This window comes from Meles meles, chromosome 1, assembly GCF_922984935.1.
Source record: "Meles meles chromosome 1, mMelMel3.1 paternal haplotype, whole genome shotgun sequence".
In the NCBI taxonomy this organism is placed as follows: Eukaryota; Metazoa; Chordata; class Mammalia; order Carnivora; family Mustelidae; genus Meles; species Meles meles.
The window spans coordinates 6,959,030-6,984,560 of NC_060066.1; the positions used below are offsets into that span (position 1 = coordinate 6,959,030).

Sequence of the window (25,531 nt, forward strand, 5' to 3'; positions counted from 1 at the left end):
GCGGGTCAGTGCCGAGCCAGGGTTCAAATCCAGGAGACTGGCCCTCTGCCCTCACTGACCAAGCCCTGACTCAGCCTTCCTTAAGGCACTGTTTGACCTGTTATTTGGCCGAGGTGACATGGATAGGTTTCCTTCCCGTATCTAAAATGTCATATCTCTTTCCCTAAACTTTGCCCAAACTGTTGATTCATTTTAAAGAGCTTTTAAACATACTTACTTACACTGTTGGCTACTCACTGTACAGTAAGCTCAGGCATGTACCATGCAAATGCTGAGTCAAGGGTTACAAACACTTCTGAGGTTCCTGATGAACACTTGTAAATTACTTTCCAAAACGAACATATCCCTTCATGATGACAAACAGAAGGGGGAAATACAATTTATACCACGTCTGAATTATTTCAGCCGCTAAAATCGTGAATCCAATAAATGAGGTTTGACTAGATTTTGAGAAATTCAAGCACCCTGACGTTCGCTATTATAAATCATTCTTCACAAGTAACCTTAAGCTTTGACCTCAAGTCTGTGCTTCCAAACATGTTATGATTCTAAACAATCTAAATTAAATGAAGCCTTCAATAACTCTCTACTTCACAAATGAGGAATCAAAATGGCATGGATAATTTGATTCAGATTATTTATTTGTTGGGATTTTACTGACAGGAGTCTTCCTCAGAAAAAGACTGTACAAGTTTCTAGACGCAGAGACTACACTCTTAACAGGCGCATGGAGAGGAGTAGAGCAGAGTGCTCAGACCATCTGGGCTACATAGGAGCTCCAGCACTCACCTTCCACGTCCTATAAGGTCTGTGCCTCAATTTCCGCATCTATAAAGTAGGCTAACAGCAGCAGCCTACCGTATAAGGCTGTACGGTGCTCAGTCTGCGATGTGGGCGAGCTGACTGAGCTGCTCTTTACATCACATCGGCCATTCCATACAATCTGTCTTCTAAGTCAGATATTGTCATTTCACAGATGAGCAAAGACTGGAGCAAGTTACATCATGTGGCCCAAATCATCCAGCTAAGGAAGTGATGGGGCTGGGGTTCAAACCCAGATATGTCTGGTTTTATAGCCCACAGTCTTTTAAACTAAATCACATCACAATGTAACTAAATCATATAGGATTTGTCGGGAAAATTCTTCTAAACATCAATAAAAGCACATTTTAACGATGTGTGAGACATGAGGAAAGGAAACATGGGGAGAGTCAGAGCAGATCGCTTTCTCTAACAGACCTTAATACTTGGTAGTGAAGGTTTAAGATCAGGGTTTGAAAAGCAACACCCCGACTTTTGGGCACCCTGTCGCACAGTCCACGTTTCGGCAGTGCCCGTCCTCCCCTGCGCGCTCCGTGGCATCTGTCGCTGCTCTGAACGGCTGATCATAAGCACCGCTTTAGTCTTCTCAACGCCATTAAGCAGATGGCAGCGCTAAATCGGAATGATGTAGTACATCTCCCCGGTGCACTGTGTTTTCACATGCTGCCATTATTCTGCAATTCCTCAGTGATAAATCTCATGAGTTCTCAAGAACACGAAAGACTGAACTGACAGTGGCAACTGATTTACTACCACTAGCCTGCGTCTGCCCCGTCCCGTGTTCCCATGGACTCGTCTGCTTCACGCATGAAGATTCCACATGGCTGGCACGGGAGGTGGGTACTTTCCACGTGGAGAGGGACAGGTTTGTCCACTTGTTGCCTCCAAGGGGAGCAGAAGAACAGGGGCTTGGGCTCTCAGAGAGCTGCATGCCTTCGGTCAGGCTCACGTTCTCTGAGCATCCGCTTCCTTCCTGATGAACTTACAGGTTTGTTCTACCCCCAAAATATCCCTATTTTGGGGACAAAACAAAATGGCAGGCATCAGAGCCTCTGATAGGGTAATGAACGCTTTCCAAGTCCTCAAGTGATACTTGACTTCTTCAAACTGTGCTCGTGTAATAAATCTGGAAACTTTTCCTTGATTTTTCACTTATTTAATTCTAAGGAATTTCCTGCTGAAGCTGTAAAACTTCTTGGCTTGCTCTCAGTATAGTCAGGGTATTGAGTTTAGTAACTCCAAGGGAGGCCTGATCATGGCCCTGGCTCACTGACCACCCCTCCCACCTCAGCAGTGGCACACCGCAGGGGACCAGGCCCCAGAAAATGAACCCAGCGCAGTGTTGGTCACACTGCAGTCCCTCCTGGATGGCTGTCAGGACCACTCATCCTCCCAGTGACTGAACAGTACTCTCTGTATGGACTCTGATTTCGCCTCCATGTGTCAGAACTGAATTATAGCGATATTCACAAAATCGTGTGCTTGACATGCTAAGTACATTTTCCCAATAATCTATCATGAGAACTGTAAAAAGAGGTCTGCCTGTGTGCCATCTGAAATCGTGTTGTGAAATATCAGTGGTATGTGAACTACTCTCGGAAAAACACTCTTATAATAAAAAGAAAATGGGCTGAAATCAAGAGTCACCAAGTGAGTAACTTATTAAATCTTTCTCTGGGTCTGTGTGCCCAAGAACAAGCTGGGGGTGATCATTTGCACCTGTTTAACAGGTTAAACTTCACACCAGAGGAGACAGACACCACATGCACGTATCTCTCGGAGTGTAACCCGCACTCTGCAGGGCCGGTCAGCGTGCTGTGATGGTCCTCAGAGCAATTCTCAATTCTGCCAACACTTCAGCCTGGTCTGTCCTTCCCTCCTCCCTTCTAGGTGCTGGCTTCCCCTTCTCACAATAGCCCCCCTCCTTTCTTACTACAGAGTCCTTGGCTGAGAATTAAGGAATTTATGGGTTTATGGTATAATCTGGGCTGGTATCTCTGCTTTTCGCCAACGTCTACACAACACAGGAGGGACGTACTTGTTCGTCGACAGCTCCCACTGCCTAGTCTGTGCTCAGAGGCATCGTCGGTAGCCGTGCAGCAAGCAGAGCACGACCCGGGGAGCCGGCCACGTGAGAGCACACTTGACAGAAATCTGGCCAGGCAGAGTGAACAAACTCTAACCCACACTAAACCATTCATTACTGCCTTTAAAAAAAGTCCTCCACAGGCAAACACGACACCACACACACGACGATTATCTTGATTATCTTCTGAAAAACAGTTTCACTGACGTTGACGTGGTTACAACTTAAGCTAAACAACAGGTCCTTGTTTCCAAGTGAAAATCGCAAATCCTTCTCCGACCTCCACGGTAGGCTCTTGAGAAGGCATTGCTGGACATGCCGTCCCTCCGGCCACCAAGAGCAGCAGCAGCAACTGGGCGCCGGGCATATGGCGACATGAATTTTTGTCTCACTGCTTTCCTTGGAATTGGTATTTGAAAACAAACTCAGAGTGTGCACAGCTTCTAGCAGCTTCCGTCAGCCTGCCTGTCCGGATAGAGGGCATAGCTGCTGTTTTACAGACAAGTCAATACGATTCTACATTTTCAAAAATTTTTCTTAGCTGGATAATGGTTCTTGGCATTAGACAAAAACCCAGGCTCCTCCAGCAGGTCTCAGCTGTGTGTTCTTGGGAAAGTTGCTAAACACTGCTCTCCCCAACTTCTGCGTGCGGGACACTCACCACGTGGGGCCACTGAAAATCGGAGATACTGCGTGTGAAGAACATAAATGCTGAGTGCTAGAATCAAGAGAGCCTCCAAAACGGGCAGCTATTACTCCTAATTCCTTCTTTCAGAAATTTTAAGTGCTTTCACAGAGATTTTGGAGGATGGAATGAAATATGTACTTGAAAGTACGGTCAAACCACAAAGCTCTTGGGAAACTGGAATGTCCTATTAAACTCATCCAGAAACTCACTATTCTTACCACACAGCCATCCACTAACACTTTTCTGAAACTTTTTGTTCTACTTTCTTTATGATCACAATAGGAATCAAATATTCTTTTGAGAATTTACAATTACTAGATACACAATCGAAGATACCTTGATATTTTTAATAAACGTGATGACTTGATTTACAAATTTATAGCAAGATAATTATTACAGTAAAGCTCTTAACATATTCTCTCCTCACACTGTTGTTGCCTTCTTGTGTGTAAGAAGCCTGCAATCTACTCTCCCAGCAAACTTCCTGAGTCCGATAGTGTTATTAACTGTGGTCATCGTGTTTTACACCGCAATTATTTTAGGATAAGTAAAATATTCAATAAAGAATGAATTATTTAGTTTAGAATTTTAGTTTAGAATGAGATGGATATATTTTCAAGTGATTTCTCAGAGTCAGAATCAGGACTTTTGTGAAGTCTCGAGTCATGTGAGGGGAGGGGCGTGTCTGAGGGCCGAGGCCATCCATCACCAGCTCTTTCTCTGCACCACTGGGGCTCAGGAGGGTGTCTAAAGAAGTCCATCAGTAACTATTTTTGAGCCAATGTATATTAGAACAATTCCAGTACTATAAAGAATAGTTCATATTTCTCTTCACAGTAATTGTGTGGACAGCTTGTCACTCATTAAATGTGGGACATTAGAGAAACAATGCCTTGTTTTATACTACAGTATGAGCACTATCAAGGTCATTACAAAAATCAGTAGGGAAATGTAGCTGGACTATACTGAATTTTCTATCACCCTGCAGGGGTTCTCGCTCGTACTCTAATTTTAGTACAAGGTATTTGAAAATCGGGAGAAAATGATTCCTAGTTTGTAAAACCTCCTGAGAGAAACTGTTGTTTCTACAGCAAAATGGTGTCATGAAATGATTACAGCTTATGAAGTTTAAATGTCATTAGTGAAAGGGACCCTTCTGCTCAGCAGGTAAAAACACCCAGCGGCCACCCAGATGAGCCTGCTGTCTTGCTCTATTTTCTTTTCGAGTGGGTTCTAGTTGCTCAGTTCTAGCTAATCCCAGTTTATGTTAAATACCGATAGTGACCATCCCAGGGGGAGTAGCCCTCCAAAAGGCCCCCACTCTCTTCTCATTTTCCCTGTAAATCATTGACTCTCACAATCCTTCCAGATTTTCTAGTACCTTCCCTATGTGAAATGAGATGCAGAAAAATCTAGAACTGGGAAAGGAGGGCAGCACCCAAGAATTTCTCAGCGCAATGTGCTAACTGCCTTACACCGTGCCTAACTGCCGTACACAGATTACCTCATTAATTCTCTCACAGAAAAGACACTGTGGATGACATGATTTCTCCCTACCCCCCAACAATTCCCACAGACTGTAGGCTTTCCTGTCTCATTCAGCTTGCAGGCTGACCATCTACAGAAGAAACAGAGCTATACCTTCCACAAGCTGACGCTTAGAGAGGTCAAGTAACTTGCCCAAAGTCACAGAGCCAGCAAATACTGAAGTAGGGTCTAAATACAGGTCGGCCAGACTCTAACCACTATGGCTCAGATCTCCAGAAGCTTTTGATAACACATCTGTTATCAGAAAGAAAACCACTTTCGATCTTATAACTGTAACTGTTTTTGTGTAACACGTGAACTAGAGTATTAAACGGTTATATTTACACATAACACGAAACATTAAAATGGAAATTTTGAAAGTATGAATACGAGTTGACCCTCCCTAATTCTCTTTCTGCACTTGGTGAGCTGACTTGCTTCCCAGAAGGGTGTGGGCCCTAATCTGGAGATGCTACACTGCGTGCCAGAGAGACAGAGTGAGCCAGTCTTTAACTCTGCATTATCCAAGAGAAATCTGTAATTTAAAGTTCTTTAGTAGCCACATTAGAAAGAAGAGGAAGAGCAAGAGGAGAGGAAGAGGAAGAAGAAGGAGGAGGAGGAGGAGGAGGAGCAGGAAGAGGAGGAGGAGGAGGAGGAGCAGGAGGAGGAGGAGAGAAACAGGTAAAATAAATTTTAGTAATACATTTATTTTATATACTTTATTTCATGCTAAGTTTAGGACTCTGGTGTACGTCCTACATTTCCAGCACAGCCCCATCTGCACCAGCCCCTTTTCAAGGTACACCGGCCACATGAGCTAGTGGCCAGCGTGGTGGACAGTGCAGGCGAACCTCTGCTCATGCTTTCTTCCACACCATGATGTGCCAAGGAACATTTCAGAACAGCTCTGTCATCTCAAAGCAGATCAGGTGAAGGATTCCGAGTCATACTGAACCTTACAACTACAGCACAGAAGGGGCTTTCAAATTCTGATTGAGAGGATTACTGAAGTACGAAATTAATTTTACAGACCCTGAAGTGTCAAATCCAAGGAACTGCAGACTACAGGTTGTCGGTGTTACCCGGTGTCGCCTATTAGTGAACATTAAGGCCGTGTGCTCCCGAGAGCGGTGGCACTGAATGCTATTTGCTGAAAGGATCGAATGTAAAACTGGAAAAATAAGACCCTTCATTTCATGAGCCCTGGTGTGCGACACTAATATACAGCATAAATGGAATTTTAGGTGCGATTAAGGTAGTCCAAGTCTGATAAGGAAACACCTCCCGTTCTGATGGAGGCCTGATTCCTGCGGGATTCGAAAGCCCCACTAAGTATTAGATTACTGAATAGTGCATATGGGAAATACTAACAGGAATTCATTCCAGCCGCTGAAATCAAAGCCATGACAAGGGGAGAATGGAGGCAAGAGGACACAGGACCAAGAGGACGCTGTGCGGCCAAGCTGGGTCTGGACCACAGCTTAGGCTTCTGAGTGTGGAGGGGTCACTTCACCTCTCGGAACCGGTATGGAGGGGATGACGTGAGTTGTATGAGCAATACTTTAGGGCGTGCTGAGAGCGGAGAGAGGACGGAGAGGACAGGTACAGAGGAAAGGCCCAACAGCTGGAGACAGCGGTGGTGGCGATTTCCTTGTGAGTACTCACTGTCTGATCCTGGGAGGGTTTGAAAGCTGTTCTGAGTCTGACCCACAGGCTGCTGTGCTTAAAGCGCTGTCACCACATGTCCTGTATGGGCCGGACCATGTCCCCCGCCCGAAGCGTATGCTGAAGCCCCCAGCCCAGTACCTCCGAATGGCACTGGAGTCAGAGACAGGCCCTCGAAGAGGCGATTCAGTTCAAATGAGGCCCTCTGTGGGTCCTAAGCCAATGTGACCAGTACCATCAGAAGAGAAGAAACGCAGACGCACACGGACACACCAGGGATGCACGTGCACAGGGAAGGACCATGCAAGGCCACAGCGAGGAGGTGGCCACCTGCGAGCTGAAGGAAGAAGCCTCAGGAAACACCAAATCCCCCCACACCCAGACCTTGGACTTCCAGCCTCTCTAACCACGAGGAAATGAAATTCTGTTGCTTAAGCCGCCTGGAGTGTGGAAATTTGTTAGAGTGACTCTAGCAAACTCCTACAGTGCATGAAACCATCTTTCCATCCCACCCCACAGTACAGCTGCTTCCCCTGGGTTTATAGGACGGAGCTGTCCTGTCGGGCCTGCGATGCTGCAGGGACGACGCGTGTGGCACGGGCCCCGGTGCAAAGCCTGCTCCACTGCTTGTAAGCTGCGTGATCCCAGGCAAGTCCCCTCGTTCCTGGAAATCACAGTCTCCTTCTTCTATAAAAGGGCTCACGTCTATGTCACAGGTCATGAGGATTAAACGAATACTCAGATTACCTAACAGAGAGTGGCTTCTACATTTGTCAGTGTGGGCGATTCGCATACAATTCTCTGTCCTCCTTCAGGTGTGATGAGTTGCAACACTGAAAAGATCACTTCAAAGAAGGCAGACTGGCTGTCAAGCCAGATGTCTCTATAAGTGAGTCTTCCATGACATTTAAAGGCCTTATAATGCATCAGCCTCTTAATTGGTCTCTGCCTCTAGGCTCACCACCTGTCAGTCCAGCCCCTCCGCTGCCACGGAATGACACTGAATCCAAGTGGAAAAGCACCGTCCCAGCGTGTAACTCTACGGGCTACGGGCTCCCCACTGCCTGCCGCCTGCAGCGCGGAGCCCCAGCACCCTGCAGGGAGTCGCGGCCTCCCACCTCATCACCCTCCCCGCAGACAAGTGCAGCTCCAGATACCACTTACCCCGCCAAGTCCCGGGCCCTGCTATTCCAGCTCTGTGAAATGCCCTTCCCTGCTGGTACCCCAGTGACTCTCCCTCCCACTTCCCCTTTCGCAGGGAAATGTCCTCAGCATTCTCACGCAGACTCTAGCGCTGCCTGCTTCCGGAAATACTGAATTTCCCCTCAGACCTCTCATAATGACGGTCACATCACACTGCTCTTGAGTATTTTGTTTTTGTTGTTTCCTTCTAGACTGTGAGCTTTTCAAAAAAACGGTCTCTGTCTCAATAATCTTTGTATTCCAAGCATCGGGCACAGAGCCCAAGACACATGGACATTCGATACATGTGGAGTGAATAAACGACTGAAGGAGTGAATGCTTGTGACCCACCATACTAATAATGTTACCATCCTCACTATGATCACTGTCCCAGCTTAAAGTGGAAAGGCAATATGCTTTCTAAATCTGGGCTCACATTCTGGATTGGTCAGTGACTCCTCTGAGCCCTCATCTCATCATCTGTAAAGCAGATCCAGTAACTCCTGCTGTCACCATGCAGATTAAATGAGACATAGCACATGACTCAGTCGTCCCTCTCTATAGTGGGAACAGGGCCACACGCTTGATACAGTTGCTGGGACACTAACAGGAGGTACCGTATGTAAAGTCCTGGTTAGCACCTACCAGGGCCAGTCCCCCAGGCTGTGCCAAACCTCTCAAGGACACGAGCACAGTGCACCAGGCTCCTACTCAAAAAGACCCGTTGAAACTGCAAGTCTGAAGGCTCTTAACTATTATAAGTTATATGAGAAAAAAAATCTGACATGAGCCAAAAAGAGGAAAGAACTTTCTATCCATGTCAACCTCAGTGCCAGAGCTCAGGAATAACAGGACCAACCTGTTCAAAGTTGCCCGGCACTACATGAGTTCATCGAAACAACCACATAGTCCTTATTTTTTCATGCTTCACAAAGCCAATACTTTGGATATATGTCTATCGTTGTACTCCACTAAGAATTTTAAACAAAAACCAAAAGGTTCCTAGGCATTTAAGAAAATATTCTGAATAGGAATAAACGGATTTCGTATATCAATGAACATAAAGGTATATTATATCACAAGAGGTAACTATAAAGCTCTGTTTTGCCTCAGATAACATTTACTTATTTCTGGGTAAATACCTCTTTAGAAAATGAATTGGAGCTACCTCATTATTCACAAATAGGAATCTGAAGTTGTTAGAAAATAGGATCACTGCTGCTAAGAAACAGAAACGTCATGTGAATGGCAAACAAAACTTCTGGGTCTTTCTACCACAGGCACTGACAATGTAGGGTATTTACACACTGCTGATGTGGTTTTAAGCCTTAGGACTTGCACAGCCACAGACTTTGTAGACACTCTTCCTCCTCAGAATATACCGAACACCTAAGTTAAATTTTTAGAGTAAAAAAAATTCCCATTTTTATTTTCAAGCCTATTGCTTTAGCACTATGATAAATTTGGGAGGAGTAAACATGCTAGTCAGTAGGATAGAGAGTTCTTCTCCAATGAAAACAAACAAAAAACAAAGGATGCCAAGTCACGGTACCCTTGCTGTCCGATCATCCCCGTTTCCCAGAATGTACATATGCAGACAGAGAAAAGTGTCTGTTAATGGGGGTCTAATCAGAGATGGACTCTTACCTCTGGGCAGGGGTGCTATAGCTGTTATCATAGGAATCATAACTCTGTTCGTCATAAGCGGTGCCGTACCCATCATCATAGTCCTGAAATAAAACAGGAGAAGTATTAAAAAAGGTCAGAAAAGTTTCTGGAAAAAAAAAAAACCACTCTGCTTTTAGTAACTTTTTATTAATTTAGCTAACATTTAAATATGTATGTAGGTATGGTACAAAGAAAAATGTAAGAGTGACATCAGTGAAAATGATGAGTAAAAACCTCCAAAAATTTTCTCTACAAAAGCCAAAAGAAACGGGACAAATTCTCAGAATCAACATTTTCAAAAGTCTGAAAATTAACAAAAGGTTTGCAGAGATCTAAGGAGCATTTATTTCTAAAAACTTGGCTGAATCTTGGTACAAGCAGTGAGCTCTGTGATGTTTTAATGAGTCCCTTTCCAACCCACCATTCCCAGCTCTGCAGGAGCCTTGAAAACCAAAAGCTATAACCACAGTGGACACCAGCAGTCGGGGGACCACTGGAGGAAGCAGAAAAGGGTGAGGTTCTTCAAAACCTCATTTCCAGAGTATTGTATTTGACCTGACTTGGAGCTCATCCAGTGCAAAATGCCTTTTCCCTGGGGGTATTCAAAGAAAATAATTAGAGGCAATTATATAAGATTTTAGCTGCTTGAGGTAGTGGAACAAACAGCAGTCTAATCAAAAGCCAGCAAGAGAAGTGGGAGGACAAGATATTTGTCCTCTGAATAGCTCTGACACACTCCTGGCAATCTAGAACATTACATGTCTGCAGAGTACCATGTAGAAGCCCAGGAAAGACCTGGGAAGGTCCTGAGCTCTTCTCTCCAGATGATCTGCAGGTTTAGCACAAGAAAGAAAGGCAAAGCCAAGGAAGGAGTTAGTTGTAAATCAACTGGCTAAGTCTTAATGACTTATTCCAATATGTTAGGGACTTAGTTTCCAGGCATTCATTAAAATCTCTGCCCAATCATTAGCTGACCACTAAGGTAACAGGAGATACTTCAGTAACAACACATAATAAATCTCACAATATTAGTTTGTAAAAGTCATTAAATAAAAAAGGAAAACAAAAAATACCGGAAGAAGGAGCATTTAATTTCCACAGTTGGCACATTAAGTTACATCTCTAGTTTTATTTTTTATTTTAGATCTTATTTATTTATTTGAGAGAGAGAGAGAGAAGCAGACTCCCCACTGAGCAGGGAGCCTGATGTGGAACTCGATCCCAGCACCCTGGAATCATGACCTGAGCTGAAGGTTGGTTAAGTGTCTACTTAACCAACTGAGCCAACCAGGAGCCCCTAAATCTCTAGTTTTAAAAAGGAATTAGGTGATATGCAAAGAAACATGAAGGTATGGTTCACATAGAAGAAATAAATAATCAACAGAAACTGTCCCTGAAGAAGCTGAGACACTGGACTTACCAGACAAAGACAAATAAGTTATTTGAAATATATTCAAGAAAATAAAGGATACTCTGTGTCTGAAGAACTGAAGTATGAGAACAATGCCTCACCAAATATAGAGTATTAATATAAATATAGAAAATAATATGGAATCCAAAGAAATTTTTGGGTTGTAAAGTATAAAAAGTGAAATGGAAAAATCACCAGAGAGGTCCAACAGCAGATATAACTAGGCAGAAGAGAGAATAAGTGAACCTGAAGGTAGATCAATTGAGATTATCCAGTATGAGGAAGACGATATAAAAAGATAAGGAAACAAGGTCTCAGAGACATGTGGGATACCATCAAACATGAATGTATGCATAATGTGGTACCCCAAAGGAGAGGAAAGCAAGGAGAAAAACATTATATAGAAAAATAATGGCTAAAAACTTCCCAAATTTGATGAAAAACGTTAATCTACCAATCTACCAAGAAGCTCAAAAGATTCCAAGTAGGGTAAGCTCAAAGAGACCCATATGCCTACGTACAACATCATCAAAATGTTAAAAGACAAAGAGAGGATCTTAAAACAGCAAGGGAGAAGCCACTCATCATGTGAAAGAGATTCACAATAAGATCAAAAGCTGATTTCTCAAGAAAGACCAAGGAGGCCAGAAGATGACGGGATTCCACATTCCAAGTACTACAAGGAAAAGACTGTCAACTAAGAATTCTATACCCAGCAAAACTATCCATCAAAAATAGAAAAATTAATGTATTCTCAGGAAATAAAAACAGAGAATTCATCAACAGCAGATATGTTCTACACAAAATAATAAAAGGAGTCCTTAAGGTAAAGTGAAAAGTCATTAAAAAGTAACTTGAATCCACATGAAAAAAATACAAGTAACACTGATACAGGTATCTACTTAAAGAAATACTTAACTATAAATGTGTTTTTGTTGTAATTCCTTTTTTCTCTTGTTTGATTTAAAAAACAACTGAATGAAGAACTAACTACAGTTCTGTGTTGATGGGCACACAATGTACGAAGCTACAACTTGTATGACAGTAACAACACAAAAGTGGGCAGGTAAGGACATAGCTAAAGAGGAGCAAAGCTTTTGTGTACTATTAAAATTAAGTTGATGTAATTTTGAAAAAGACTGACATAAGTTAAAAAGTAAATTGTACTCTCCAGGGCAGACTAATAAAATAAGAAACAAGAAAAGAGAGGAGCCTGGGTGGCTCAGTTGACTCAGCATCTGACTCTTGGTTTCATTCTGGGTCATGATCTCGGGGTTATGACACTGAGTCTGCATGAGGCTCTGCTTGAGATTCTCTCTCCCTCTCCCACTCCCTCCCCCTTTGCCCCTAATCAGTCTACACATGCATGTGCACTCTCTCTAAAAATAAATCAATAAAATCTTAAAAAAAAAAAACCAAAAACAAAAACAAGAAGGGGCGCCTGGGTGGCTCAGTGGGTTAAAGCCCCTGCCTTCGGCTTGGATCCTGATTCCAGGGTCCTGGGATCGAGCCCCACATCTGGTCCTCTGCTCAGTGGGGAGCCGCTTCCTCCTGTCTCTCTGCCTGCCTCTCTGCCTGCCTCTCTGCCTGCTTGTGATCTCTGTCAAATAAATAAATAAATAAAAATCTTAAAAAAATAAAAAACAAAAAAATGACAATGCAGTTAAAGTGATCCAATTAAAAAATCTACAACAGAAAGAGATAGTAAGGTACAAAAAAAGACATAAGACACAGGGAAAAAATAGCAAAATGGCAGATCTAAAACAAACTTTATCAGTAATTACACTAAATATAAATGGATTAAATAGAATAAAAAACAGAAATTGGCATCAATGTTTATGAGATCCAACCACTTGCTGTCTACAAGTGATACACTTTAGATTCAAAGATAAAAAATACATTGAAAAAAAAAGGACGGAAGAAGATATACCATGGAAATACAAATCAAAAGAGGACTACCATAGCTGCACTAATATCAGACAAAATAGACTTGTTAAGATAAGAATTGTTACCAGAATAAAAGCGCATTTACTTATACTGATAGAAGAGTCAGTCTATCAAGTTGGTAATTATAAAAATGCATGCGCATATATATACGTGTGTATATAACAATAGAGCTCAAAATATATGAGGCAAAAACTGACAAAATTTTAGGAAGAAAAAGATAATCCAACAGTAATAGCTGGGAACTTCAACATTGCACTTCAATAATAAAAAGAACACTTAAATAAAAGATAAAAAAAGAAATAGAAGATTTGAACAATACAATCTAATTATACCTAACAGACAGCTATTTAACAGTCAGTCCAATGAGGGTGAAATACACATTCTTCTCAATACACATGGGACATTCCCCAGGATAGATCATACATTCTCCCAATTCAAAATTCACTACAAAGCTAAGTAATCAAAACAGTGAGGTACTGGTAGAGATGCAGATCAACAGAACAGAACTGAGCGTATAGAAATAATCCCTTACAGCTATGGTCAACTCACTAGCAACAGAGTGCCAAGACAACTCAATGGTGAACAGAACAATCTTCTCAGTATATGGTGTAGGAACAACTGGATACCCACACGCAAAAGAATAAAGCTGTCCTGTTACCTCACACCGTATACAAAAACAAATACAAAATGCATCATACATCTAAGTATATAAGCTAAAATTATACAACTTTTAGAAGACATCATAGGTGTAAATCATCATAATTTTGGAACAGTTATGAGTTTCTTAGATATGCCAGCAAAAGCATAAACAGCCAATGAAATATAGACAAAAATAGACTTCATCAAAATTAAAAACGTTTGCATCAAAGGACATTAGAAAGACAGTGAAAAGCCTGTCCACAGGATGGGAGAAAATATTTCCAAACCACATATCTGATAATGGTCTCATATTCAGAACATAAGAAGAGCTCTTACAACTCAACAATAAAACAACAGTAACAACAACAATGAGAGCAAAAGCCATCCTCCTAGTGCTACTGGAGACAGGCTTCAAACTGAGGACATTCTGCAGATATAAAAACAAGCACATTGTGGTTATTTGAAAAGCACTGTGGAAGTAAAAAAGGTCCAGAGAAATTACCATTTTATAAAATCAAATTAGAGATATTATAATGACATTTATGTTCATGAACATATGAATCCTACCCTGAAACTGATCACCAAGTTTCTGGCATTAGTCAATTATACAGTGACCTGGATTAATTGCTATATACTTAATATTTAAATGAGCCTGAAAAAAACACCTCTTTTGGAACATCGGTCTTACCAGTGTTAATCAGTTTAGTGATTGCCACCAGATCTCTTGAAGTAGAGAAATGTGGTCAAGGGGTGAGAGAAAGGATCTGGAATTAGATGAGCTTCCATAAGTTACCATCAATGATTTTAGGCAGGCTCATTCCCATATCGAAATCTGTTTCTTTACCTGTAAATTGTGAATCCCTTAAATATTCTGAAGGGAGGAGAAATTATATATACACACATATGTACAGATTATAGCAAAGCGCGCACCATGTATTAAGAACTTTATGAAGGGCAGCTTATATAATTAATTATTACATTAAAGCGTTACTCAAAAAGACCTCTCTCCTGTATTTCCCAAACAATATAGCTAACAGATACAGATACAGAACATCAGAAGCTACTACGTGCAAGGGTATGAGCCAAATAACTCAGTTTATTCTCTCTTAAAAAGCATCTATTAAGATGTGGTATATATACACAATGGAATACTATGCAGCCATCAAAAGACATGAAATCTTGCCATTTGCGACGACGTGGATGGAACTAGAGGGTATCATGCTTAGTGAAATAAGTCAATCAGAGAAAGACAACTATCATATGATCTCACTGATATGAGGACATGGAGAAGCAACATGGGGGGTTAGGGGGATCGGGAGGGAGACAAACCATAAATGACTCTTAATCTCACAAAACAAACTGGGGGTTGCTGGGGGGAGGTGCGGTTGGGAGAGGGGGAGGGGGTTATGGACATTGGGGAGGGTATGTGCTATCGTGAGTGCTGTGGAGTGCGTAAACCTGGTGATTCACAGACCTGTACCCCTGGGAATAAAAATACATTATATGTTTATTAAAAAAAAAAAAAAAGAAAGAAAAAAAATTGCATTTATGAGTAAAAAGAAGCCTGCCCTAGATGGCTTCAATAGTAAATTCTGTGAAACATTTCATAAGGAATAATCCATTCCTATACAAGCCTTTCAGACAACAGAGGAAAGGAGAATTGTGCCTACTCACTTCGTGAAAAAGCATTGCCCTGACAGCGAAACCAGCAAACTATATGAGAGAAAGAAAGAAAGAGATAGAGAGAGAGAGGAAGGGAGGGAGGGAGGAAGGGAGGAAGGGAGAAAAAAAAGGAAGTTACAGGCCAATTGCTTTGAGTGATATTAAAAGGACACTTTGCGGGGCGCCTGGGTGGCTCAGTGGGTTAAAGCATCTGCCTTCAGCTCAGGTCATGATCCCAGGGTCCTGGGATCGAGTCCCACATCAGGCTCCCTGCTGAGCAGGGAGCCTGCTTCCCCCCTCTCTCTCTGCCTACATGTGATCTTTCTCTGTCAAATAAATAAATAATATCTTTAAAAAAAAAAAAAAAAAGGACACTTTGCCCAAACAATGTTTTATCTTATCCTTCTGTTAAATATTCAGATTTAACGTTCTCAGGGCAGTGCACCAAAGTAAGATTCTGGATGGATGAAGAGCAGGTGAGAAAAAATCAATACAATTTTAGGAAACGGTCTGTGTAGAAGTTCATGATTAGGAAACTGATGGATTTAAAATTCATGGTACCTCTGATGTACTAATTTTGTAATCAAACTGAACTGCTAGTAATACTGTACAATCTGCCCTGTTGCTTCAACATGGTTTAAAGATTCTTCAGAAAGGGGATTCAGGCTCCTAGGACTCTCTTCTGCTCTGCCTTTTACTTGGTTTACAACTGTGTTTTATTTACATTTCATTTCAACTAGACTTTTGCTCCCCAATATAATAAGTGCAGAGATCATTTTATTTAAAAATCTCTATTCTAATGTATCTTGAAATATTTATGATAGTTGTTATTGTTAGTTCATGTAGGCATGAGAATACTGTACCCAGATGACTAGATGATTATCTGATCATGCTGTAGAACACTGTGGCATCTGCCTCCAATAAAAGTTTCATGCAAAGTAAAAAAAAAAAGCATCTATTAAATATTAGACCTTAATTTACTTGGCTTAGGTAATCACAAGTATCTAAAAAGTTATAATGATTTCCATTTTGTAAAACAACCATCCACACGAAGAGGCAGTACTCTCTCTGTCGGAGGCTCAAACATTTTGCACAAGATCACTTATTTTTCTTTTAGATTTTTTTTTCACAAAGGAGGAACTTAGTATTTGTTGAAGAGCTGCATGTCTAGTACTTTGGGCACAAGACAGAATAAAATATAAAATGAAAACTCAGTAAGTAGGGGCAGAGGAAAAATAAAAGTGAAGAATACACTTATCACACAATATATAAACCACAGTGTTCCTCACAGTCGCAAAAGGCAGATTACTCATTTGGTGATCTTCCAAAGACCAATGCAAGAAGGAGAGAGCTATCAGACAAGATCTAAGCAGAGAACACAACAACAAAACTGATGGGATTTTAATAACGCAGTAAGTCACATAAATGCAGATATTACTGATAATCCTGGTGAGTTCATAAATTAAAAGAAGCTGGTGTTCCTAATGGGAAGAGTAATATTAAGTTAAATTAAAAAACAGCAACAACAAACCAAAGCCCTTCCACTTGCCTCCTACCCTGTTCCTGGCACTCAGTTAGACGTGACGACTGAAACAGGAGCGTCATCGTTTACTCCGGTGTGGTGCGAGGGAGACGACGGACCACTAAAGAGACAATGATAACACCGCGGGTCAGGTGCTGTGGCAAAGGTGAGCACTGAGGTGGCACAAAGTTGCCCAAAGGGGAAGGGGAATGGAGAAGACAACCCCGAAGAGCCAATGCTAGCACTTCGTTTCAAAAGCCGAGAAAAGCAAAAGCAGCTGTTGAAATGATTAAAAATAAAAACCAGGCAGAATGAACAGTGGGTGCCACACAGTAGAGGTACAGAAATCTGAGAACCCTCACATCCGGAAACCCAGCAGTCTGTTGGGCACACCCTGTGAAGAGCAGAGAGCAATGAAACTGAGAAACCCATAAGCCACAGCACGGATTTGAGTTCTGAGTGACATGATCCACCTTGCGGCTTAGGCACGCAGGGAACAGGGTGTGGACACAGAAATCAGGGTGAATCCGGAGGGCTGGACTGGTCATTAGGTCTTGGCACTGCACAGTGTGGCAATGTGAAGCTCAGGGTTCTCCAGGAACACGTTAGGAGCCTAAAGAGTATGGCTTCACCAGGAGAATTCCACTGCTCTGTTTATTTAAAGGATCAAGATTGTAAATGAGTGGAACTTTCTTAAATAACTACAATGTTTAGTGCTATACTATTTTAGCCCTATAGTTACGTCATTCATTCCTTGTTCAATTATTCTGTCAGATATTCCAAGGCTAGAAATGTACTTGCATTTTCAAATTGTTTAGGTCACTGAATTACTGACTTCCATGTTTTTACACTGAAGATTTTAAAGGATTAAAATTGCAATTCTCACATTTCTTTCATGATGATTTCACAGATGGATTTGGCCATGGGGGGCAGAGCTCCTCCCATGACAAAAATTGTCGGTTCGTTGGACGACACTTGAAAAATGCAGGGAAGTGTGAAGAACAACGTGACTGGAGAGAAGGAAGAAAAGCTGAGTGTAGGTGCAAATACGTGTGTAAGTTTCTAGGAAGGAGTAGAGGGGTTCTTGTTGATCACTGGCCATCTTACTGCAAGGCAGGAGAGGAGGTCACTGGCAGACAATCCGGGATTTATTCAGAAAGGATTCAAGGTCGTTACCATGAGGAAGGGCGGCAGGCAGAGTGAGTGAGAGCCCTTAGCATTAGGTTTCTTTGAGAACCAATCTGGGCATCAGCAGCGCACTCTCTCTTTTTTTGAATGCTCTTAGTGTTTCCAACTACTGCTTGCTGGTTTTCTTATTTATTTAATTTGATATTAAGAAATTCCTCTTTGGATTTTTCTGAGGCCAGAGCAGGGATTTTAACAAATAGGGAATATGTTATTTGTTACAGGTTAACATGTAATTGGGTAGAAATCATACATCTAGTAGAGACGGGGCATCACAGACTTGGTTCAATCACACAGCTAAGCTGAGAATCTACTCTAAAAAGCCTTCCAGAACCTGGGGTGGGGGACATCTATGTCCCTGTTGGCAGTGCTCAGACGTGTTGAACAATTTTCTTTACACTTGAAATCTTCAGGTAACTTCCCACATTTCTATATTTTCTCCGAGAGAACATTCTCCTTTGTGACATGGCCTAGTCAATATGTCAGCCTCATTTTCTGCCCTATGTCCTGAGCTGCTCCCAACAAGCCTCTGCATCCCCACCTTCTGCCAGGGGAATTTTTCACTGTGAGGCTTGAAGGACTCTCCTCTCCTGCTGTATCTGCTCAGTCCCAAGGCACCGTGTGATGCAGCGACCGAGCAGATACGCACGTCTCCATTCCTGGGTGGGAAGGAGTGGGCCTTGGCCTCCCCCACTGTTACCAACACGGTAGTGTCTTGTTTACTCTTCTACACAGAGGAGGAGAGTGCCTGGAGCCTAGGAAGGGCTGCTCGATACATCAATGCTCATTCGATTGCCGGACGAGTGCCTGCACAGGAAAAAGCATGCAGATGCCCCCCCCCCCCCCCCGCCAGGTCCTGTCTCCTGCCCCTGAGCATGGGCCTTACAAACTTGCTTATTCCAAGAACCTACTGAATTCCCTCAGAATTCCTTTCAGAAGGAAGCTGAAGAGAGCTCCCTGACTTTATTCAAATGCAGTGCAGAGATGTTTTATCCCCTCTGCCGCCCTTATAAAACAGGGTCCTGTACCCGTGAGTGGGATGGCACAGGAGATACACATGCCTGAAAAAATGCTGAGAATCCACTGGTCTCCACAAAGCTCTCTGAAGGCACCTTCATCTGGGCAGAGTCAGTGCCTGGGACTTCCCCCTCCCCCCAGGATCCCCCCGGCAGGAAGTCTTCAGCTACCTCCATGCCATTTCTGCATCCCCATGATGACTGCGGTACAATCGCCCAGAAGTTCTCAGCTGGACTCGTACGATATTCTAACTCATCTCCCTGGAAATGCTCCCTTCTCTAAACCTGCCTCCAGAAGTAGCCACTAAAATGTGGGTCTGAGCTTGCTGCCTCCCTGCTTACAAATCTCCACTCCCCACCTGTCCTGTTCCTACAAAAGAAAGCACATCTTGCCAAGCCTCGCGCGGGCTCACCACAGCATCCTGCCCAGAGACAGCGCAGGGCGTGCCATAGCACCTCTAGAAGCTTCACCGTTTCATGCTGTAAATGCTCCGCACCTGCCGCTCCCTCTGCTACCCCCTTTTTAGGTGTTCCACCAGAAGACCTCAGGCTTAAATTTCACACCCTCCTTTGTGCTTCCACGATAACCGATAACTCGCTAATACAAGGGACCTGGAATTATCCCTCTGCCTCCCTTCTTCCCCCCGAGTCTGCAAGGTCCTCATGGGTAAGACCCAAGCCTTGCTTGTTCTCATACACTCAACGTCTGCCATGTTAGAGGCTCACGGTGACCCTGTTGAATGAATGATGACGAAAACTAAGTAAGGACCAAGTGGCAGGAAGCAGACAAAAACTTCTTGTAATGAGACCTCGCCCGAATTCTTCTGTCAAACATTACGTACCGGTCTTACATTGCCTGTCCTCAGCAAAAGTTCCCTTTTAAAACTCTGTATGCTATTTCTGAAAGTCAGAACAATATGAAAAACAGCAAACAAACGTGGACAAGAAATAAATGTATATTGATATAAAGTCTTGCCTTATTAACAAAGAGTTACTGATTCAACAGGTTATACCTCTGAGTTTTCGTCTTTGACAGTGAAGACGTCTATGTGGAATTTAACCGAGAGGGTGACCTGAACACTTGCTAGACGCCAGGGCTATATGAGGAGAAACATGTTCTCACATAGGTAGAGATTCTCCGTTTGCCATTCCCGACCTAGAAAACTCCAACCGACACATGGCCAAATACCAAAGAAATCTTGCTTTGAAAAGAGATTTTTCCGAGATAAAGGAAACAGCATGACCTATTTTTAATTCTATTTCTGTCACAAGTAAAATCAAGCATAACATTGAAGCTGGGAAAAGCCATTTTAAACAGAAGAATTTATAAAAGACTTGGATTTTAAAAATAATGTTTCAGTTTTATGTCCTTTTAAAAGGAAACAATTACCCTATATAACACCTCACTTTAATTAGGGTGATATCTGGTCATTTTGAAATGCAAGAAGTTTTAATTTATAATACAGCACTAAAACATATTAAAATCTATAGTCTTGGGGTGACTGGGTAGCTCAGTCAGTTAAGTGTCTGCCTTTGGCTCAGGTCACGATCCTGGGGATCGATCGAGCCCCACGTCAGGCTCCCTGCTCAGCGGAGACTCACTTCTCCCTCTCCCTCTGTCTCCCCCAACATGAGTTTTCTCTCAAATGAATAAAATCTTATAAAACATCTATAATCTTATAATGATAATTTTGACTTTATAAGATAAACATTAAGCTAACAACAGTCTTTTCAAAAACGCATTTTCCCGAGGTTCTGAGTAATAATATCCCTGTCAAGTATTTCCAATGACCATGAACACATCACATAACTAAGTTGATTTATAATTAAGGACAAAAATCACAATATTAATAATTCTAAATAAGAATCTTTTCCATAATCATTTAAATATCATTAATTCAACAATCAAATCCCATCCCTAGGTATTGTTTACGGCTAGGAGGAATATACTATACACAGCTTCTAGACTATACAAATTCTTCCTAGCAGCCTTTGGAGTCTGATGCTGTGTTCAAATTCTAGCTCTAACTGTGAAGCTTTGGGAATGTAACCTAACCTCCTCAAACCTCAATTTTATAATTTGCCAAATGGGAATCGTGATCCGTTTTATGGTTATTTCCAACGGTTGTAGATAGATGAACCAGAAAGTATATATGCAACCTGCTTGACACAGTACTTGCCCAATAAAGGTAGATTTATTTAAGGATCTATCCCTTTTAACATTCTCAAACTCTTAAGCCAGAGAAACAGCAGAGCTATCCATGGATTTGTCTTTTATAGAATGTGATAAATTCTTAGAACTTTGTCTAAAACTGCAATGTCTGCGTGTCCATTCAGCAAATACTGGTGCCGCCATGGTTCTGGATGAAGCAGCAGCTGCCCACAACCAGCTGTGATCCTCTCCACAAGTGAACCCAGCTTGGGAAAGCAGAGCTACGCCAGTCATTCACAGAACTATTTCTCTCCTCTCAGCTCATACCTAACAGGCACAATTAGATCTGTTTGGATTTGACAAGGTGTTCAAAAATACAATAAAGGAAAATTAGATAACAAAGAGGTTAACCCAGCGATTCCACAAACAAGGGAAGGGAAAACTGTACACAGAATATTAAAGAAAACCAAATTAAACCAGGAATCCCATGAGGACGGAAGAAAGGGGAATTACTAAATTGCATTAAGGCCACATTATGCACATCATGCCGAAGGTTTTTACATCTTTTTCTGCTTTCAATTTGTTGAATGCCTACTACTTGCCGGGCATCTCTCCAAGCACGGGGGACACTGTACCAAACAAACAAAACCAGAATGCGTCCTTGTCCCTGGGGGGCTGACATTCTGGTGGGGTGGCAGACAGAGAAAACCGAGCATCCCAAAGATGGCACTGGGGAGGTGGGGGAGGCAGCCAGAGAAGCCTTAAGGACTCCAGTACAGGTGTGAAGGGAGTGAGGAGCTGCTTATGCAGATTTGTTTAAGTGGGTGGGGGGGTAGATTTCAGGCAGGATGAACAACTAGCACAGAGGTCCTGAAGTAGAGTCAGCCAGTTGAGTGAGCCAGAGCAAGGACAGGAGCCAGGTCATCTGGGGCCTGCAGGACTTGATGTGAGGGAGGTGGCCACCAGAGGTGGCCTCATGAGAGTTCCTGCGTTGTCTGGGAATTGTCTTTCTGCTTCATTTGACTTGACTTCCTCAACATTATTTCTTCCTTCATCTGCATCTAATCTGCTAAAAACCATTTACTTAGTTCTTTTTTTTTTTTTTTTTTGGTATTTTACAGTTCTAGAATATCTGCTTTCTGTATTTCTATATTTTCCAGTTCTCTGCTTAAACCATCAATCTCATCTTTTAATTCCTAGATGACACAGAACACAGAGTTATTTTAAAGTTTATATATCTGGTATCTGAATTTGCTATCTCTTTTTTTTCCTTTGTTTTTTATTATGGTGACTTCACCTTGTATTTATATATGAAAAATTACAGAAAAAATTTAAAGTCTACGCTACATATTTCTCCAGAGAGAATTTATATTTGCTTTGGGTGGGAGGATGGGAGAATTAGCAATTCCAGCTTAGCCTTAGCCCAGAGGCACTGGGACCTCCAAAGACCCTTCCCGCATAAGTGCTTCTTTGAACTCCAATGCAAAGCCTATGGGGTTATCAACCCTCTGCACCCAAACCTGGGGGGCCTTAAATTCCAATTTTTTTTTAAACCTTTCCAAACTCCAGGTTTTCTAAAGCTCAATTACTCCTCAGCTACCTCTTCAGGAACTGGCAGAAGACCCCCCAGGGGTTCTCAAGCAGGGTTCTACCAGAGAATAAAGCCTGATATCCCATGCCCACTGTGTACAAAGTGAATTCACTTCTTTCTCATGCATCTAGAAAGGCAGTACTTTCTTAGCTCCATTTGCTACAGCCCATGATTGAGATGAGGAAGCCCAGTTGAGAAAGGCTGCCCCAAGGGAAAACCCGCTCAGAAAGGCTGAGCTCACCTCGCTGGCATTCATCAAGAGGCTGGCCGGTAGTTGTTTTGTTTGTATTTTGCTAGCTCTTATACCTCCAAAGATGTTTTCTTTGTTGCTTCTGTTTCACCCCTCCCAGCAGCTCTCGGCAAGGTCTGGGACAGACTCTCATGAATGGGGTCTCCCTGTCTTTTGGGCCACCATGTTCTCTAAGTCCCGACAGGAGGCAGCATTCGTTAAGTCCTTTCTGAATCAGTGGGTCAATAATGAATGACCAACAGCTGTGGATTCATTCACTCACTCTTCCCAGTGAGAAGACAGCTCCTGTGCGAACGACAGCTGGCCAGGAGGGAGGCACCAAGTGACTCCAGCGTCACCAGGAAGAAGGGCCTCCTGGAACACAGAAATGCACACCTACTGCACAGTGCAGAGCTTCCTCCACAAAGAAACCGAAGCCGCAGACTATCAGAGTTTACACCATTAGCCCTAAGACTGCTCCGTGCTTAGCTTCCAGGCAGAGAAACCTTTGGGTTACCACCTGGTCTAAGGGCAGATAGGCCTGCAGGAAGTCGTGCTGTTGTGTGATGGACCAGAGTATTGGGTCTGTCTGGTATAGCATTCTTCAGACACAAATTGGTCATATTTTAAAACCATTTATCCAAGTATACAACAAGGCGTAAAAAGGTACAAACTCCAAGTGAGCTGCTCAGTGAGTGTGCAGGGGGTACGCACAGCAGGTAACCAGCACTGGGATCAAGAACCGGAACCCCCCAGCCCCCGCTGCGAGGCCGTCCCCGTCCCCGTCCTCAGTTACTACCCCCCCCCCCCCCCCCCCCCCCCCCCCCCCCCCCCCCCGGCAGTAACCATCAAGCGAGCTTGAGCTTTCTATCCGTGGAATCCGGGTAACTACCACTCTGCAGCACAGTGCCGTGAGATCTGTCCTTGTCGTCAGAGGGAGCTTCAGCGGCTGGTTCCTTTCTCGCTGCCTGAAAACACGGATCTGTATCGTCACACTGCGGCTGGTTTATCCACTGTTGTTCTGATCGGTATTTGGCTTCTTTCTAGTTTTTGCCTACGTGGCTTTTGCACAAGCGTTGTGTGCGTCCTCGTACGTTCCCAGGAGCAGCACCGCGGGGTCTCAGGGAAGCACGTGTGCAGCTTTCGCGGGGGCGTCAAATAGGTTTCCGAAGTAGCGCTATCCGCCTACGTTTCCACAGCAGCAGAGGAGAACTCCTATTGTGCCCCGTTCCATTTAAAACTGGAAATTATCTTTTTAACTCTTTTCGTAGGTGTGAACAGCACTGGGTATTATGCTTATCAAAAACAGTAATCCCCACTTATCCAAGATTTCGCATTCTGAGGTTGTGGTTTCCTATGGTCCACCACAGGCCAGGAGCAGATGGTCCTCCTTGTGACGCCCCGTCAGAAGGCCAACAGCAGCCTCCCGCTACGTCACGGGCCTGTGTCACTCCCCTCGCTCCAGCTGGCCACGGGGGCCTTTTATCGCCTCACATCCTCCCAAGAAGAAGGGTGCACAGCACAGTAAGATGCTTTGAGAGAGAGACCGCATTCACATAGCCTTCATTACAGTATATGGCGGTAACTACTCTCTTATTGTTGTTGTTAATCTCCTACTGGGCCTCATTCATACATTAAGCTTTATCATGGGTGTGTGAGCAGGAAAAAACAGTAACTGTATCATTGAATAGTACCTGGGGCTTCAGGCATGCCCGGGGGGCCTGGGACAACACCCCCCCCCCACCCCACCCCCCACCCCCCCCACCCCCCCCCCCCCCGCAGTTAAGGAGGGACTGCTGTATCATTGTCTTGGGCACAGTTAGCAAGGGTCTGGCAGGAAAGACAGAGCTACTAGGTAAACTGAAGAACTGAGATTTCTGAGCCCAAATCAAAATGACTTATATACTACTTTTTGCGTGCCCGGCACTATTTTAAGTACATTTTTTCAAAGCTTTATGTATGTGAGATAGAGTGAGAAAGAGCAAGAGCAGGGGAGAAGGGCAGAGGGAGAAAGACTCCCCTAGCAGCTCCCTGCTGAGCACGGCAGGCCCACTGGGAGAGCGGGGGGGGGGGGGGGGGGTCTCCCCAGGCTCCAGCCCACAATCAGGAGGTCATGACCTGAGCGGAAGCTAAGAGCCAGCTGTTTAACCCATCCAGCCACCGGGTGCCCCTAGATACTTTCTATATGTTTATGTGTCTAATCTTCATAACACTATGTGTTAAATAAGTACTAATATTTCCACTTAAGAATCAGGGACTGAGGGATAGAGCAGATAAGAAATTAAACCAAATTACACAGCAATTAAAGACACGGCAAAGATGTGAATCTAGTCAGTCTGACTCCAGCCTTTGCTTGTAACTATGGCGATAAACACAGGGCTCATCCCCATAAAACAGAGGATCAGACCCTGTACTACAATCAGCTCCCCGGGATGGGGCCGCACTCCGACGACACATCTGGATGGCCAGCCGGACTTCGCGCGCTACCCAACCTGAGAGTGTACTTTAGCCCTGAAATACACCTTTCAGAGTTCCATGT

At 43.3% G+C, this 25,531-nt stretch overlaps 1 protein-coding gene across 4 annotated transcripts in view; it reads right to left on the reverse strand.

Moving 5' to 3' along the window:
* The window catches only part of KHDRBS3 (KH RNA binding domain containing, signal transduction associated 3), a 194,355-nt gene that overhangs the window by 39,915 nt on the left and 128,909 nt on the right, over positions 1-25,531 (reverse strand). For all 4 annotated transcript variants that reach the window (XR_006820274.1, XM_046018882.1, XM_046018870.1 and 1 more), the window contains one exon: positions 9,618-9,700. Coding sequence is in view for 3 of the 4 variants with exons in the window: in XM_046018882.1 (XP_045874838.1) it covers positions 9,618-9,700 (83 nt within the window). In the remaining variant the exon portion in view is untranslated. The remainder of the gene's footprint in view (positions 1-9,617; positions 9,701-25,531) is intronic.